Source organism: Rhinolophus sinicus, linkage group LG06 (assembly GCF_036562045.2).
Source record: "Rhinolophus sinicus isolate RSC01 linkage group LG06, ASM3656204v1, whole genome shotgun sequence".
NCBI classification, from domain to species: Eukaryota; Metazoa; Chordata; class Mammalia; order Chiroptera; family Rhinolophidae; genus Rhinolophus; species Rhinolophus sinicus.
In genome coordinates this window covers 79,470,293-79,488,277 of record NC_133756.1, presented here as the reverse complement: position 1 = coordinate 79,488,277, position 17,985 = coordinate 79,470,293, and the positions used below count along the sequence as shown (strand labels likewise).

At 47.2% G+C, this 17,985-nt stretch overlaps 1 protein-coding gene across 1 annotated transcript in view; it reads left to right on the top strand.

Moving 5' to 3' along the window:
• Positions 1 to 4,043: 4,043 nt before the first annotated feature.
• Positions 4,044 to 17,985, top strand: part of POU2F3 (POU class 2 homeobox 3) — a 90,773-nt gene continuing 76,831 nt past the window's right edge. The window contains exon 1 of the mRNA XM_074335329.1: positions 4,044 to 4,109. Within this exon, the coding sequence (XP_074191430.1) occupies positions 4,049 to 4,109 (61 nt within the window). The 5' untranslated portion in view covers positions 4,044 to 4,048. The remainder of the gene's footprint in view (positions 4,110 to 17,985) is intronic.

Below are 17,985 nucleotides of genomic sequence, written 5' to 3'. Positions count from 1 at the left end.
CCAGGATCCTCTCGGTGGAAATTTAGTCTCCTCTGGATCCTATTTTTCCCCTCGCAGTAATCCTATAACCTGTGGATTCTTTATAAACAGCACTTCCGCTATACATTCCAAGCCATTGGCTCTTTGGGACTCCTCCTCAATTGATGTACTGTAACAGTTTGGGTGGTGGGAGGAGGGAGAGCAGGAGCACTCAGAGCAAGGTGTAGGCCCCCACCCCCCAGCTGCCCAAGTGCTGTGGCCCCCGAGTCAGCCTATCTTTCTGCTCTGATAACCTGGGTGTAAGCGATAATGAGGTCCGCCTGGGGCCTCGACACTTTGTACTTCACAGAGCATCTCTCATGTGGGAACAGGAACACTTGAGCAGGTATAAGGTCACCACACACTGGGGCATCCCAGCCAAGGAAGGGCTCCCCTTTTCAGGACCAAAACAGGCAGAGGGGTAGAAAAAGGCAGTCAGCAAGATAGATGGGGAGGGAGAGATGAGAGGAAAACTGGAAAGCCAGTCAGAGGAGGACACCTAGCTTACCCCAGGTATCTTTTATTTTCATTGGAAGCTGTTCCCCATCAGGGCTGGGAAAGAAGGGTCAAGTCTCACAAACTAAACCAGTTACAGCTCAGGAATACTATTTTAGTTGGAAGGCCTCATTGTGAGAGGAAGTAGATTTCTCTTGAAGAAAAGATGAGAGAAGTCTCCTGCAGGGGAGAGTGGGAGCCATGACTGGCTCAGAGGTAGGCCTTCTGGGTCCCTTGAGTTCCCTCGGATACAAGTGCCCCCATCAGTGGGTGTGTGAGGGAGAAGTAAGGAGGGAGCTCCAGTCCCTTCCAATGAGATAAAAATGGACTGTAGGAGATAAAGGGGTGGGCCCTCTGCTTTCCCTGAATAGCCTGGACTCCCCAGGACAATGTGGGCACTCAGTCTACAGCCTGGGAGAAATGCTGCCCCCTGGACTTTGCTGCTGTGGGCTCATGTCCACATGCTGGCTCACAAATGTGTAAGGAGGGGCTGCTCCTGGGTCATGCAGAGGCACAGGGAGGGGCAAGGCCAGCTGCCAACATCTTACCCCAGCTTCAGAGAATGATGATGCCAGTGAGGCAGATGAAGGTCTGTGTCTGGTATCTGGGCTCTTACACAGAGCATCTGAGCCTCCCCAGGGAAGGGAGTGATGGCAAAGAGCCCACTCAATCGGGGCTGAGATAAGAATGCCAAAAAGCTTGGCTCCACCCCACGCTTCTCTCACTCACCCCTGCAAGTGCTGCGCTACAGGCAAAGGGTTATGGCATCTTGTGGAGTTTCGGTGTTGGCCCATTTTTAGGCTGAGACCCAAGAGCTCGTCCCACCCATCAGCCTCCTACCCAACAGGAACAGGTTCTCAGTATCTTAGCATCCTATGGGACTTCAGAAGAGCTTCTACAGATCATTTCAGCCTGCCCCTCCATTCAGATTCAAATCCCTATCCAATCCGGAAGTGTCACAGTGTTGCTCTCATAATGGGTACTCAAATTAGTGGATGTCCTGGCAGAGTGTGGGGCCTTTGACTCCTTCAAAAGTTATTTTTAGACATGATTAGGACTACCTTGTAAGCTCATTTAAAGGATGAGTGAGATGGCTTTGGGGTATATTTAAAGAAAATGCCGGGTATGGGTGTTGGAAGAGAGTTGGGGTAACAGGCATAAACTTGTGATTTAAAAAGTTACCCTTTTCAAATATCATGAGTTTGAAATAAGCTGATTCAGAGAATCTGGTCATCATCCCAGCCTTACTGCTTCTTGAACTCTACCTGTCCCTATGATCGTTTTTCCTATGAAATCAAAATTTGGAGAATGCTGATGTTTCCCCAGGTAAAGGACAAATTATAATAAAGCTGAGACAGAAAAGTGAAGCTGTTTGTTGTAATGGGAGAAGGGAACTAACATGGAAGCCTAAGTATCTGTTTAGTTAATTCGTTTATCACATGCTTGCTTTGTGCCGGGCAGTTTTCATTCAATATTTCATTTGCTCCTCACGGTAACTCTGGGAAGTATCATTGTTCCTATCTTTAGTTGAGAAAACTGAGATTCAAATATGTGGCCAGGGTCCCCCAGATTGTTAGTGATGGCACTGGAATTAAATCTAGGTCTGTCTGCTACCAAAACCCATGCTATTAATTCCAGGCACTACTGAAGCAGATTTTAAAAATCATGAAGGGAAGGGGAGAACTCTCCTCCTCCCACGCTTTCTCAGCAGTCTCCAACTTTTTCTCAGCACTGCTGAAGAATCCTTGTGGGGAAGTGATTGCTGAGCAGGTCTGTGTTAGACCATTCCCAGCTCCAGGGATAGTACTCAAGGATGGAACGAAGCAAAGCCTATGTATCCATTGGAGTGAAGATGAGCAGCAGCAGAAGCCCTTTGCAGATATGCCCAGGTGCCCACACTAGTTAGTCTGCATATTCATGCATGACAGACTATACTGAGAGTTTCAAACTGTAGCAAGAAGGACTTAGGTTAGGCTCAAGAAATGCCTTCCTAAATGTAGTACACTGGAATAGGTGTTGGGATGTGGCTGCAGGATCTCCCCTAGAGGTCTGTGACCATACAGGACGGTGTGGAGGTCTGGGAAGGTCTGTATAGGACTCCAAGTATTTACTGTCACTTTGGCAGGTCTCAAAAATATTCCTCAAAGCACAGTGGCTCTTAAGATTGCTTATTCCCATCCCTGCTTCTAGAGTGCTCTGAAGGCTGGAGAGCCTCTGGACTCCCCATCTCTGTCTTGCTTGGCAAGGCAGTCACCCCTCTGCCCTGCAGTCACTACACCCCCAGAGGCCACAATTTTAAATCTCTGCCAGAGTCACACACATCATTGCCCTAAAAAAATAATGAATAGGTTTTTCCCCACTTTTCCTGGGGCAGAGGTCCAACCTCCCCGCAACTCCATCCTCATCATCTCCAGATCTCAGGCTTCCAGACTGCCAACAGCCTGATTACCTCATGCAAATTAAGATTGCCTGCTTAACTGGGATTGGCCAGTGAGACTGGTATGCAAATTGTTCACCAAGACTTTATCTGGTTTATAAAAATTAAAGTGTTGCCCCAGAGAAGAGGGTGGGGGTGGGGGTGAGGGGCAATACAATTTGAATAAAATATTCATCTGTCTTTAAGGACTTCAGTATTTGGGTAGCTTAATAAGGAGAGTAGCCAAGAAAGTTGAGTTAGTTCAAAGTTGCCTCTTTCTTTCTTCTGACTCTGGAGGAGACTTAGGGGACTCTTAGGTGGTGGCAGCTGTCTGTTGTGGGTAAATGTTTAATTTATTGAAATGAAGCAAGGCAGAGAGGCCCAACCCCACAGCACTTGGGGGTTGAGACTGGCCTTACCTAAGTCTTCTTTCTCTGCGGGGCACCAACCTGCCCACCATCCGTTCTTCATTGAGCATGTTGGAAGTGTAGGAGAGAAGGTGAGGGTCCCCCAAGGAGAGGACTCCAAGGAGAACCACGCCGGAGCCAGGGCTTGATTCCCCAGACTGTGGGCTGACCTCTAAGAACCGAAGAAGAGAGGCAGGAATTGGAAAAGAAACGTGAGAAGGTGAAGCCTTGGTTCAGGTGTACTCTTACCTTCCAGGATTGTTAATTTGGCGGGAAGAGGGGAGACAGGTATTTCTTATGCTATTTTGTAAAAGTGAAATAATTCCCCAAATCCAAAAAGAAATGAGGGTTAAGAATGGGAAGCATTCTCCTCCACCCCCGGCTGTACCCCTCCCCTTGTTAAATTTTTACTAGCTGAGACTGGTGATAGAAGAACTGGCAATGAATGATACAAAAGGTGAGAAACCCTGCAGTAGCATGTGAGAAAGGGGCTAAGAAAGGCAGAGGAGAGGAGGCAAGCATGGGACAAGGGGATGTGTGCCCCGGGTTATGAATATTCCAATGGTATGTGTTAAGGAATCAGGAATTTGAAAGTCTGACGGTTGTTGTAATTACAAATTGGTCTTTGCTGTTTAGTTAAAAACACATGTGTTACAGCAAGAAAAATTGTGACCTGTTATTAAAATCAGTTGATTTCCCTGCAGATATCAAGATGAGTGGAGATGTAGCAGATTCCACGGATTCTCGCAGTACTCTCAGCCTTGTGGAGACAGGTAAGGGTCTTCTCTTCCGGGAAATGGAACAAGAAAGCACTGGTGGGAGAGAGGTGTTGGGACTCTTCAAATAATGTGGTATCTCTTCTCGTTTCATCCTTTATCCAATCAGACCCCAAAGCTGGGTCATAGGAAATGAAAGAATACCCTAGAGAAATGGGCTATGACCCTGAAGCCTTCGAACAGTACATATTGGTCTACAATGGAATGAAACCTCTGGAACTAGGCTAGGAAATGGCCAGATCCTTAAAAACAAAACAAAAAAATTAGGGAGATTCACTTCTTGATGTGCCATTCCAACAACACCCCTAGAAGCAGCAGGCTGTGTGCCCAGCTGCTACTGACTGTCTTTAGTAGATGGGGACTAGAGCCTTTTAACTCTAGATTTCTCAGAGTCCTACTTAAACCAAAGAGGCCCGTGTGCAAGTGTTCCTTTTCCAAATTGTGTGCATGTGGGTGGTAAATGGACTCAGAGAGGAAGGGTTGGTGCCTAGAGATGACTATGCTTTGTGAAGAACAGAAAGAGGATAGGGAAGAATTGAGAAAAACCTTTCTTACCTTTATGCTTTTAACTCCATAGTCCAAGCTTTGCTTTGAAAACTCCATATGATTATAATAAAAAAAACTTAAAGAAGATGAGTATAAATTGTAACACCACCAAATAACTTTAATAGCATCTTAACAAGACCTCAATTAGTCTTTCATCTGGATCATTGGAGACATAAAAATTAGAAGTGGAAGAGAATCGATGTCCCCCAAAGCTAAAATATTTTCCCAGGGCTTCAGAGGCAGTCTAGTTTTATTCTTGAAGCTAAAAACTTGAGATAAGGAACAAAGTAATTGGGATCTTGTGGGGGCGGGGGGCATCTGCAGGATGCATTTACCATAAACTTTTATGCCCCCAATTTAATATTGGAACAGTGTCTATTTGCACAGGTAGGGTGACAGGCTTTGTATTTTGCTTTCTTTATATCAGGGCTGTCAAAACTGTGGCCCGTGGGCCAACTGCGGTCCACAATCCATTGTTAATTGGCCCGCAGCAAATTCCAAAAATATATTTAGTTTACTTAAATAAACCAGGTGAGGCAATACGTACTTCACCTCGAGTGAGTAGGCCAGCTGTTTGTGTATTTTACCGCATATGGCCCTTGGTGAAAAATGTTGAAAAAAGTTTGGACACCCCTGTTTTATATGGACAGCTGAATTAGAGTATGGACCAGTTGCACCCATTTTGCAATCAATTTATTAGCTAAGTATGTTTTCCTAAGGATCTGTGGCCTGAGACACCTGTTCTTCCCAGTTGAAAAGAAAATTCTCACCAACCTCAAGAACTCCAGCAAGTCTTTAAAATCAGTTCAGCTGGAGACTGATAGGCACTGTCTCGGCTTTGACACTCTGCCCTAGAGAAAAATCAGAGTCCAGAAGCCATGATTCAGAAGTTGGGTCACCCTTTCCTGGTAGCAGACTGGCTGGAGCCAACTTTGTACACCTGGACCAGATATATTGCCCAGGTACATGGGGACACAGCTAAGAGAGTGTCCATGTGGAAGAAGACCATACTTTACAGGCTGGCACTTGTGCTCTGTTATTAGTTACTTGACCAAGTCAGGGCAACCATGTTGGGAGTGAGGAGCTACATAGAAACCTGATAAGGGAACCAGGAGAGGGAGAGAGTTCAGATCTTCGGTGGTTGTCGTGTGGGGTCTCTGCTCCCGCTCCCCACATAAGAACACAGGATGTGGCTAGGCCAAAAACGAACACCCACGGAGCCATAGGTAGGGGAGTCATACCACTGTTGTCTCATTGGAGGCTGGAGTCACCTGACGTGCGACCTGCTGTCCGCTTTTCTGCCTGCCAACCGACCGACTCTCCTCGACTCACCAACTAGCGCAGCCCCGGCAGTTATATTAGTGGCCAGTTGGCTAAGTGGCTACAGCTGATGGCCAACTACTACCCGAGCCAGCACCTTTCCACATGAGGCCGAGAGCCTGGAAACTGCACTCTGGGGCTCTGTCCCCACAGTGGGGGTTAGGAAGGTTAAGGTGTTATCAAGTTCTGGTGTAAGCAAGTTCTGGCCTCCTACCCTGTTTCCCTGAAAATAAGACCTAGCCGAACAATCAGCTCTAGTGCATCTTTTGGAGCAAAATTAACAAAAGACCCGGTATTTTATATTGTATTGTATTGTATTGTATTGTATTGTATTGTATTGTATTGTATTGTATTGTATTGTATTGTATTGTATTGTATTGTATTGTATTGTATTGTATTGTATTGTATTGTATTCCCAGTCTTATAGTAAAATAAGACTGGGTCTTATATTAATTTTTGCTCCAAAAGATGCATTAGAGCTGATTGTCCGGTGAGGTCTTATTTTCGGGAAAACACGGTATCTGGGACTGTGGGAGTTATGTACTGACTACGCTGAAGGAGAAAGAATCCAGACATAAGCTGGGACTTTTGAAATCTGACTGTTATCCCAGGGTTACTGCCTCTTTAGGAGGCAGGAACAGATGGCCTTTGAAGAGTCAATTTAGAATCAAACAGACCTGGGATAAAAATCACAGGTCTGCTGCTTACTGGTTGTATGATTTAGTAAGTTAATTTAGCTTTGCCTCTTCTGTAAAGCAGGACAATTACTGTCCATCTTCAAGAGTGGGTTTAGAGTTAGCTGAGATTATATTTAAAGGCCTTAGCACAGTGCTTGGCACATGGCAGCTGTGATCATCATTACCTCTAATGGCATCAAGATTCTGTGATTCTGTAATATACAAAATGACCATCACTGCTTACTGCTTTGGGGCTACAGGTAGCTGAATACCCTTCTGCCCTTCACTCAGGCCAAGTGGGTCAGGCCTGGAGGTTGATGTTTTCTGCTTTCACCATTCAGGAAAGGATTCTGTGTGGCTCCTTGACTATAAGGAGACCATGAAATCCATGCTGTCTGGAACTTCTCTACCCCTGGTCTTTTACGTGTAGGAGCTCAGCTCAGTGGCTGGTAGTATCTGTACTTAGGAGATCATCCAATTACTGCATTTTTTTTAGGGCAAGAAAAAAGAGGTAGCTAATTAAAGTAACCAAACTTCCTGGAAAGTTGTTCTGACTCATTTTTTACAGAGGAGAGCTTATTGTGAGTCACAGTGGTTACCAACTTGGTTTAATGGCTTCCTTTGGATGTTTAAAAGGCAGATTCTCCTTCCCAGCAGTACATGAATTAAGGGGTGGTTTGTCTTTGGGTTTAAAGGAACTATAAACAAAGGTGACCTAGAAAGCCCCAGCTCCCTGAGAGCACCCTCTGTATTGTATGAAATCCCCAAGAGGCACAAGGGGTGGGAAAAGGAGGTGACTTTCCCCGTCCACACTGGCCCAGACTGCACAGGAGAGCATTTTCAGGTCCAGACACAGATCTCCTGGTTGGTAGAGACCTGCAAGGCAGGTCATTTTTCTCTTTCTTTCTGCCTATGAAGAAGTCGAGGCATGGACGGAGGATGAACTGCCCAAGGCCTCAGAGTGTGACAGCACTAGGGACCAGAGGAGGCTCCCAATCCCCTGTCCAGTACTCCAGAGGACTGGAGTCAAGCTGTTTCTAGATTTTTGAACTCTCAGCTTTTCTGTCATTCCTTTTACCTCCCTACCTGTTGTTACTTTTCCTTCATTTTGGAAGCTGATGACAGTTTTTTCTGTTCTCAGCTGACTGGTTAAGGATATACCCAACCCACATTTCAAAAGTCTCCAGGTCTATAACTGACAACCCCCATGCAGCTAACCCTGTGACTTTTGACCACACTGGTCACAGTATAGCTTTAAACTCAGGGGAGGACAAATCTGGTAGGCTCAGGAGAAAGGAGGGAAAGGGCAGTCACATTCATAGAGCCTCTTTCCCATACCCATGTATATGTACCCAAACCTTTACATACATCATCTCATTTCATTCTTAACAATCCCCATTTTTATCAGTGAGGCAATTGTGGCTTAGAATGAGAAACTAACTCACCCAGGGTCACAAAGTTCTAAGCAGGAATCAAACTCAGGCCTAACTCCAATCTGTACCATGAACTCTCTGCAAATTATTGGGCAAATGTTTCCCCACCTGGACCTTTATTTTTCTCCCCATAAAGGAGACGTTTGGGCTGGATCTCTAAGGGCTGAATTTTAAAAGATGTGTATGTGGTTGCACTCTTCCAAATTCTTTCCCATCAGTTTCCACACCCTGTATTTGTGTGTAAGCTTCCTCTGGGCCAACCTCTCCCTTTCCACCCCAACCTTTCCACCCCATCGCCTTCAGTTCCTCACATTCCTGTCTTTCCAGCTTCCCTCTCAGCCTTCTCTCTTCTGACACCTTCAGCTGCCTTGCTCTGTTCTGTCTCTAATCCTCTTCTCTGACCTGGCTGACAGTCACCTAAGCAACATCTGTGGAGCACACTTGGGTCAGACCCTGGGCTCAGAAAGACGAAGAAACAATTTCTCTCCTCAAGGGGCTTTTCTCCTAATGCAGGAATTCCATGGTGGAGTAGGTAACAGTGTCAACTTGTATCTGGAAGAGCACCCTGAAACACAGTGCATTTGGCCTTCACAATTCTATAAGGGTAGATGTCAACATCCCACTTTGCAGATGAGGAAATTGAGGCTGGTGATGAGAAAGAATGTTTACTGATTTTCCCGAGCTCCCATACCTAGCAAATGACAGAATTAAACCTGGGTCTTTCTAGTAAGTTTCTATCCAAAGATGGTGGTGGGAAGACTGAGGGCCAACATGGGGAAACAGGGACAGAGGATACAAGAGAGTGGCAGCAGTAGGGAAGATGACAAGATTATGGAGGTGGCACTGGCAAAAGGAGCTAGAGGGGAGCCAAGTCCCTGGAAGGTGAGTTGGTCTAGTTCAAGAAGCAAAAGCTCTGCCTGGGGCCAAAACATGCTTGTTGGGGAAGAGAGGGTAAGGGTTGGAGTCACATCAGTCCCTTCTGGTGAACTGTGGAGGGTGAGAATCTAGCCTTTGAGAGAACTTTCTCCTTCCCTTCTTTCATCCTGAACTAGCCTCACCAATGTACCAGCTCCCACCCCGCCCCCGTCATTTGACAGTGACTGTGGGATGGTGTTGCAAACACAGATGACAATGGACCAAATGCCTTGGTACTCTTGTCCAGCTCAGAGCTCTGGGAAGAAAGGACTCATGAGGTGAACACGGGAAGAAAAGAAGAGCTAGAGATAAGGGAGGGCTGGGCTTTGGCAGTTGTCCCTGTTGCCCTTCCTCTTCAGCTTCCATTGTCCTGTGTGTGAGGTGGAATGACTAACATCTGTCCCACCCCCAGAAGGACCACCAAGGTGAGTTAACTATTGGGAACCCTTGTAGGAAATATCATCACTTAGCCCTGGGAGCTTCCAACATGGTTTTAAGGGATGGACATGACTCTATAGCACAGCCCAGAAGGCTAGTGATTCCCATAAGGTCCCGGGAAAGAATGAGTATTTGACCCAAGACTAGAAACTCCTTCTCAGTCAGTTCATTCCTGGGGCCTGGCTGCCTCTACCCTAGTGAGTCCCCAAGAAAATAAGCTGAGGATAAAGAATTTGTGTCTCATCATGACCCAGAGGCAAGGATCCAGGCAGAAGACACTAGAAATGAGTGAGTGTGGTTTTCAATCCAAATGCTTATTGAATAAAACTATTCTTTCCAGAACAGAAAAGACAGGAGAAATCTAGAAAGTACTTGGGGTGAAGTGAGACTTGTGGGAATTGCAGAAGAGTCTCCTATTGACAGCCCTTTCTAAGTGAGGCACCTATTCTCTCTCTCTCTCTCTCTCTCTCTCTCTCTCTCTCTCTCTCTCTCTATTTTATGATCAGGGGACAAGACAAAGCTCTGTCACTGAATGATGTGGGACAAGTCTGCTTAGGCCCTGGGCTTGAGTTTCCACATTGTGATGGGGGGAGAAGAGTGCTGCTGGAGTAAAATGAAAGGGGTGGGCTAGGTGGTCTCTAGAATTTGAGCCTGGTGACTATGGTCCTGTGCCTCAATCTGTACCTGTTCTGTCCCTCACCTCTCAGGAAGAGAAAAATGGAGACACAACCCTCCCGAAGTCCAGGGGGAACTGATATGAATTCCTGAGGATGTAAGGATTCTGAGAGGACATCTTGTCCATACCTCTCTCTTCCTTTGGAGACATTTCAAAACCTTGCCTGGAAAATGAAAGAATCTACTGTTCTTAGTACATGGACTAAGAACATAGGAATTTTCTTTTCTTCCTCATGTATCCTCCATCCGTATGAAAAACTAACCCTACAATTTCTCTTGGCCACCTGTTCTTGTAGGATATAATCCTCTGTGCCTAGAAATCCTTTCTTATCTCTTGCCTAAGACCCCCATGTTGTAGCATAAGCCCCATTGCCTCTTCTTTTAGCCTTCCCAAACCAGAGTGGCTTTCATCCCACCTTGTTTCCAGTGTCTGTGACAGGGAGATTAAAAGATATTCATTCACTGCCCAGGCTCCATACTGTGGCTCCATGTGCCTAAGATATCGGAAGAGCAGCCTGTGGTATCAGGAATCTCCTGTCCCTTCTAGCGTTCAGAGACCCTTAGCAAGTAAAATAGCTACAACAGCCACTCACACCTGTACCGCACCTTACAGCTCACAGACACATTACATTCTCGTTCATGGATTCCCAAACCCGAGCCCACAGGGTAGAGAAGTCAGGACCATGATGCCCAAATGAGCTGTGGGTGGCTGGTTCGGTCCTGCCTGGCACCGGTTCCTGTTCCTTTTGGAGGTCTCTTGAAGGAAATGCCCCTCCGCTGCCATCTCTGCACCCCCACGAGAACATGGACCTACCTCCTTTCTCTCTGCAGCCTAAGAGGGAACAAAGTGAGGGAGGCTGGTAGAAGCTGTCTTTTATCACATGGAGGTCCACTTAGTTTCACTAGTAGTCATTCCTTAGAGCACTGCTTCTCAAACAATGTGGGGTGCAGGACTAGTTTTTAATCCAGTCTGTCACAGACCAGTACGTGGTACAACTATGCAGAACTGGGATGTAGCTTGCACACACCACACACGCTCAACAGGACCCGTCCTGGCCTATACCTGCGTCTACAAGGGGAGCCCACCAATCACGTGCTTGGGGTGCTATTAACATTTCTAAATTCTTACTCTTTGTGTCTGTACTTATCTGTTCTCAGACCTTAATGAACATTTCACAGACCAGCTGGCTGTTGGGCCACACTGAAGTCCTTTGCCTTAGAGGAGTGTGCAGTGTGTGTGAGAATGTCCCTTTCCTTTGGCATTCCCTGAGCAACGGATACAGCTGACCCCCAGTATACCTTATGACCTTCTTAACATTCCTCCTTCTCCCACTGTGGGCATCGTGGGGATGATGAGGGGAGGTTCAGCAGGAGAGGTAGGTCCCAGGCTGTCCTTTGCTGGCAGGAGTGGAATGACAACCCCCACCCACTCACCCCCCCCCACACATGCTGAGAGATGGTACTGAGCAACATCCAGAGACTCAGGCCACTGCAACTTTCTGGGTTTCGGCCCTTCACTAAGGCACCCAGAATTGTTCCCCCCACCCGACCCCTGCAAAGCTGCGAGTAAATGCTTTTGATTTTTTGGGTCCTCCCTCCTCCTCAAGAAACAGTTACAGGCAATGAACACTTGGTGTGAAAAAGTGCTGAACCAGTGGAAAAAGAATTTAATGTGAAATGAGCAACCAAATTAGCATAAGTCTTAGGGACCTGAGGAACAGCCCAAATTCAGGCAACTGAAATGCAGTTACGTTTTGTTCCTCTCCATCTACACGCACTGGCAGACAAACTTACACTCCCAAAATCCTCATCTGAAAACCCTCAGTGTGGGCTGAGGGGTACACCTGCTGGCAGTCTTCCTTTCTGGTCTAGGCTGTTCTTTCAAAGGTAGGCTTGGGTCCTTTAGGGGGTTTGGGAAACTAAATAAAGTAGGGACAGGGGAATGGAAGTTGGAGCCTCAGCCAGCATTTGATGATGGGTCTCTTGCATTAAAATCCCTCCCTCAGGGAAGGGCTTTGCCTAGGATGACCCACCATAGGAAGAGTTGCTAAGGGGAAAAGCAGGTCCAGCCTCCCTCTCATCCCCACTCCCCACAGCCTTCATTTTGGGAGGAGAATGCTGAGTGTCCTTCAAAAGGAAGCTGTGTGAGGTCATCCCAGCTGGGGCTACTTTCCTCTCAGTGGAACCTAAGGGTCTGGCAGGGCAGGCATGGTCAGAGAATGACCAGAGCCATCAAAGACAGCTGCATTTCATTTCTAGGGACTTCAGCCATTGACCCTTCAAAGTCCCCTCCTGTCTTCACCATGGAGTAGTGCTCAGTGCGAGGAGCTCCTTGGGAAACTGTGGGGCCCTGGGATACTCAGGGAGGGCAGGCCTTTGTACCAAGCCAAGACCATGGGAGTCTGAGCTGCAGGCATCGCCCCAAAAGCACCAGTACTGTTGACTCAAAAAATAATAGGTATTAATTTGCATGACATTTTACATACAGGTTCCATGCTGTGCTTTTTGTCTCCTATCAAGGGTGCCACCTAAGCCCCCCAGGTCTGTCTTCTGCCCCCACTCCGGGGATGTTGCCTTCTTGTCCAGACTCCAGAACTTCCCCTAGCCCATCCTTGGATTAGCGGGTGGGGAATGTGAGGGAAGACAAGGGTTGGCCTTGCTCGGGTGTGTCTGATCAAGGTTTGCCAGAGAGGTGCGGGCTGGCGGCCTGGCATGTCTGCTCCGCTGGGCACCTCTGGGGTACCCCACCTGCCTGCTGTTGGCTGCAGTGAGGCGCCCCCTGCAGGGGCCTTGTCCCCCACCCGCCTCCCAGACCCCTGGGAAGAGAAACAAAAAATGTAAGCCATAGAGTACTGAGAGGGGCTGAAAGGAGAGGAAACCCAGAGGTTGCTATGCAGATGGGGTCTGGGTGCTCGATTTGCATAGGCCAGTGATTTCCTCACTACAGGGTAAATTTCCATATCCCTGACTCAAAGCTTGTTGGGGCAGAGAATGGGGAGAGGTCGTTTGAAATTCAAATGAGGATGATTAAGGTGGCTTCCACACATCACCGGCTTCGGCTTCCAAGGCCCCTGGAAACCTGCTGGTGGTCGGGCTAGGCTGGGTGTAGGGGGAAACTGGCTGTGTCTCTATCCCCTCCTGCCCCTGGAGGAACAATGGGCAAGTTGTAGTTCTGGGCTCAGGCCTACCTCTCTCTGGTGACTGTGGACTTGTCATCTCAGTTTTTCTATCTGTGAAATTGGCAAGATAGTTTGCACTTTTTTGTTTGGCTGAGGAGGTGTGAGGACAGGTAGATTCTGGACTCATCTCTACCAGCAATCTGTGACAAGCCAACTTCCTATCTTTTGGCCTGAGTTTGGGCATTGGGTGAAGGGTGTGAACTTGAGGGTCTGTAAGATCATTCCCAGCTCCAAGATGCTGCGATGTGTGAGCGCACTCTGAACCTTGCACACACTAGCTACTTGTAAGGCACCTTGAATGATGTCAAGTGCTGTACCCCTCGGTCCCTCTACTGTGTTAGGAACGGCACCCCTGCCCCTCAGCTTTCCAAGGTGCAGTCATTGAGACCATGCACTTTGGAGCTAGAGTCTATATTTGGATCCCAGTTTCTCTCTGCTGGGTATATGGTCTTTGACTGCTTACTTCCAGACTCACTGCTCAGTTTCCTGTCTGTAAAATGGGGATAATCATAGTACCTATGTCTTAGGGTTGCTGTGAGGATTAAAGGAGTCAACATTTAGAAAGCATTAGAACAGGGCCTGCCACAGAGTAAAGCTACTTGCTAGTATTAGTATCAAGAAGACAAACTGTACACATGGTGGGGCAGTGACCCAGTAGCTAGCTAATCCAGGAAAACTCAGGACTACGAACCATCCCCAGGTTTGACCCGCCTGTGAATTCATTCACTTGTGGCCAATACACTATCATATTTGCTTGTTCTTGGGAGCAAGAAGCATGCTTCACTGAAGGGCCCCAGGAGCAGGTATCAAAGTTTAGTGGTCACTTCACTGAGAGCCCACCCAGGTAGAGGTGCCTGTCACCTCAACCCAATGTGGGCTCCTGGTGTCCATCCTGACTCAAGTTAGTCTTCACTTCTCAGGAAGTATGGAAATGGCAGGAAGAAGGGGAGGGAGCTGGTGGGATGACCCCGCCTCCGAGGACCCCATGCTGAGATGGGACAGATTCAATGAGACTAGAGGATATTTATAGTTCTGGAAAACCTAAAGGTCCTTTTTTTCCTTGAATTTCTCTAGCAACTCAATATGAGGTTTATTTGGAGATAGCATGGTGTAGTGTGGACAGCCTTGGTTGGTGGATGGACATGGGTTTCAGTTTGTACTCAGTGATTTACTAATCAGTAACCTTGGGCAAGTTGATTAACTTCTTTGAGCCTGAAGTATCCTCATCTGTAAAATGGGGTTAATAAGAGCACCTCCTCTAGAATGGTTGTGATGATTAAATGCTATCATGTTTACTACATAAATGTTTACTACAGAGCTTGGTGTATAGTAAATGCTCAATAAATGTCAGCTGTTAATTAATCCTTATTATTTGAAAACAATGTTTTGCTGCCAAAATGTTTTAAAATTATCTGAGCTAGTCCTATTCTCCTATTTTGTAGGGAGGAGACTGAGGTCAGAAAAGGGAAATGACTTTCCCAAGGTCACAGTGGGAGTTTAAGACTGATGTTTCTCTAGGAGCCCTTTCCCCACCTCAGAGGCAAGTCCTCCATCCTTTGCTTTTGTTTTGTTGTTTTGTTGGCCTTCTCTTTTCCCACCACCAGTCCCTCAGAAGTGGCTTGTCCAGCACCAGGAGCATGGGTCCCAGAGAGGAGAGGGAAACATGACCCTGGCAGCACTATACTGCTTGAGGGAAAGGACATGGTGTCTGGACTCAGAAGACAGCTGTGTGATGTCTAACAAGCCCTACTTTCTCTGGGCCTCAGTTTACTCACTGGCAAAACAGGAGTTCTATAATTCCAGCTCTGTAGACCTCACAGATTGGGTGAAAATCAAATAAGAAAGTACACAGCAAAGCAAAGGAATAAACCCTGTGCATGTCACCACAGCCTATGCAGTTTGAGAGGGACACTGGACCTGGATCCAGGGCTTTGAGATCTGAGTTCCTTCCCTCCAGCTCTGGTGCCACTACCTGTCTCAGTTTCCTTAGCTGTAAACGAGTTGTGAAGAATGAATGAAATGAGAATATGTCTGTGGTAGCTTTCGAAAGTGTGAGTTGTTCTACAAATGTGAGATAACGTCTCCATATAATCTTTCTTACTATACACTTACCCCTCTGAGCTGTATAGAGGACATTTGTGTGCTCACATGAGAACCAGAGCCCAACTGCATGGAAAATCTGGTAGCCACGCCCTCCCCCACCACCCTCTCAATCTTCTCTCCCACCCCTTCTCAGTTTGCTTCATCTCCACCCTGGGGAGAAGGCAAAGATAGAGGCACTGATCTCTTACTGACCTTGAACCCCTTGGACCCTCTTCCCCTCTCAAGGCTGTGAGGTGTGGAGAGGGTGCAGATGTGGAGTTGACCATTAAAAAACCTTGTGGGCTGTTGGGGTGAGAGTCAGTTCTGGACATGGAGGTTGGAGGGTCTGTGTGACCTTTAGGTACTCACTTCTCTGCAGAACTCAGTTTCCTCACCTGTATATGGCATGTGCAGTGACAGAAATCTCTGTGGTCAAGCGCAAAAAAGTTCTGATGGGAAAATAGTAGCTGAGGTGCTTCTTTAGGATGTGTGTATTCGGTGTGACCAGAACCCTGGGTTTATTTAACAAAGCTCTTCCTTTGAAGTCGGATTTTTGTTGTTTTTCCAGGGTCAGGGGAATATGAGTCAAGATTTTGTTGGGGAATCTGGCTCTTCTGGCCCCATTCCTTGCTGCAGTGGCCTGACTCAGCTGGCTTCTTTTTCTGAAACCTGTCACGACTTCCCAGGATGCTTCTTCAGCTTAGCTGCTGACCATGCTGCCCCCTTTGGACCCCTGTGGTAATGACTGCAGCATCATTATGTGTCCAGCAAGAGATAAGAAGGCAAAGCAGGGAAGCTCAGAAAGTCCCATGTGTAGCTCAGACGAGAAGAAATGGGGATTCTATTTCCTAAAAAATGAGGAGACTTTGGTGAGGAGTCTTTCATTTGTCAAAGAATGACGTGACAAATTGCAGAGGGAAGCTGAGAGGACGCTGGGCTTCTCTTAGCGAGGGGTGCCTGGAGTGCCTCTGTCCTCTATGATGTGGCCCCAGGTTCCGGATATCTGTGGGAAGGGACTGGAAAGCAAGGCCTTGGGGTTCAATCTCATGATTGTGCATGTAAGGAAAAATCATCAGGGTGCTCCCATAAGCCACGTCTCAAGGAACCTTGAGGTCAATCGTGTTTATTCTGCTGTTCTCTCCCTGGGAGTAGAGAGGAAAAAGCTTGAAATCATGCAAGTCCCCAAATCCATGGACTGCTAGAGGTAGAGGGAACCTGAGAGAGCATCCTGTCCTAGGGCAGCAAGTGGATTTCTTCAGGAGAGCTAATCTTGATCATCGGTGGTGGTCACTGAGTACTGAGTTTAGGAAAAGGAGAAGGCTTCCGGGCCCATTAGTGAGGCCTGCCCTGGGCATGGCACGCATGCCCGCTGCATTTTTGCTCTTGCTTGTCTACACCCTCAGAGTAAAGTGACTCAGCCAGCGGAGAACTGAAACTCAGATCTCCCAACTCCTAAGCCAGTGCTCTTCCTACAGCCATCCCAGGTCCTCCTGTGTCCTGTTCTGCAGGTGGTTTCAGGATCGTCCTCAGGTGCCACCTGGGTATTTCCTCACTGCTACAAAGGAGGAGGCAGGAATGCAGACAGAAACTTTTTGTTTAATATTTAATATTTAAGGGAAATCGAAAGCTATGGAGTTTAACCCACTTGCCCAAAGTCCAGTCTAAAACAGCCTTTGAAGTAACTCACAAAATCAGTTTACTATATGTTCTCTGTATAGAACTCTGACAATTAGGAAATACTGTCCAGTTCTTTGGAGGAATCTCAAGTAAGAAAAAAAGGTAGGCACGATATGTCTGCAGGATCCTGGAAAAAACTGTTTTGACTGGTTTAAATGACTGCACTAGGAAGTCACTTGGTTTGCTCTGCTGACTGTCTGCCCAGGAATGATTCCAAGGTACTAGTGACTTTAATAATTGCTATCTGAGGAAGTGCCAGCAAGTTGCCAAGTGGTCATAAAGTATCACTGGAAGTCTTACTGGGTTACACTGGGAGTGGAGCTGGTGAGTAGAGAAGCAGTCCCGCAGTGGGAGAGGTTCAGCCTCATTGCTGAATGCTCTCTGCATTGTTTACCAGGCAGAAGTGAAAAATCCTGCTCGAACAGTTCTCCATTCTTGTACTTCCACCTCCCTCACCCAGAGAATTACTCCCCAGGCAAACTCACGTCCCAGTGCTGCCAAAGCTATGCAAATCAGTGGGGCCTGCAAGGCTACAGACTCAGATGGGAAAGCAGAGGGTTGGCTCAGAAAGACTCCTATCATCTATTGTCAGGCAGGGGTCCTGGCCAAGCAGCTTTGCACTGCTAACGTGGTGCCCACCAGATGTCATGGGAGGAGAGGCAAAGGTGGAAGTTGCTCTTGACTCCCGTGCACCTCCCACAGACCTATTCTTGGCCTTCCTCTTCAGAACTCCACTGGGTATTATGGAGACTCTATCCAGAATCCTGGGGCTCCGCACTAATTCAGTGTGCCTTTTACCCTCTTTTGATCACTTAATCTCATTTCCTATGGACGGGGATATGGTCTTCATATTTAACCCAACACTTTCTACCTGCAACTCTGGGTTCTTACTTTATGGGGAGCTCTTTGGTCTAGATGAACAGGTCTGGGT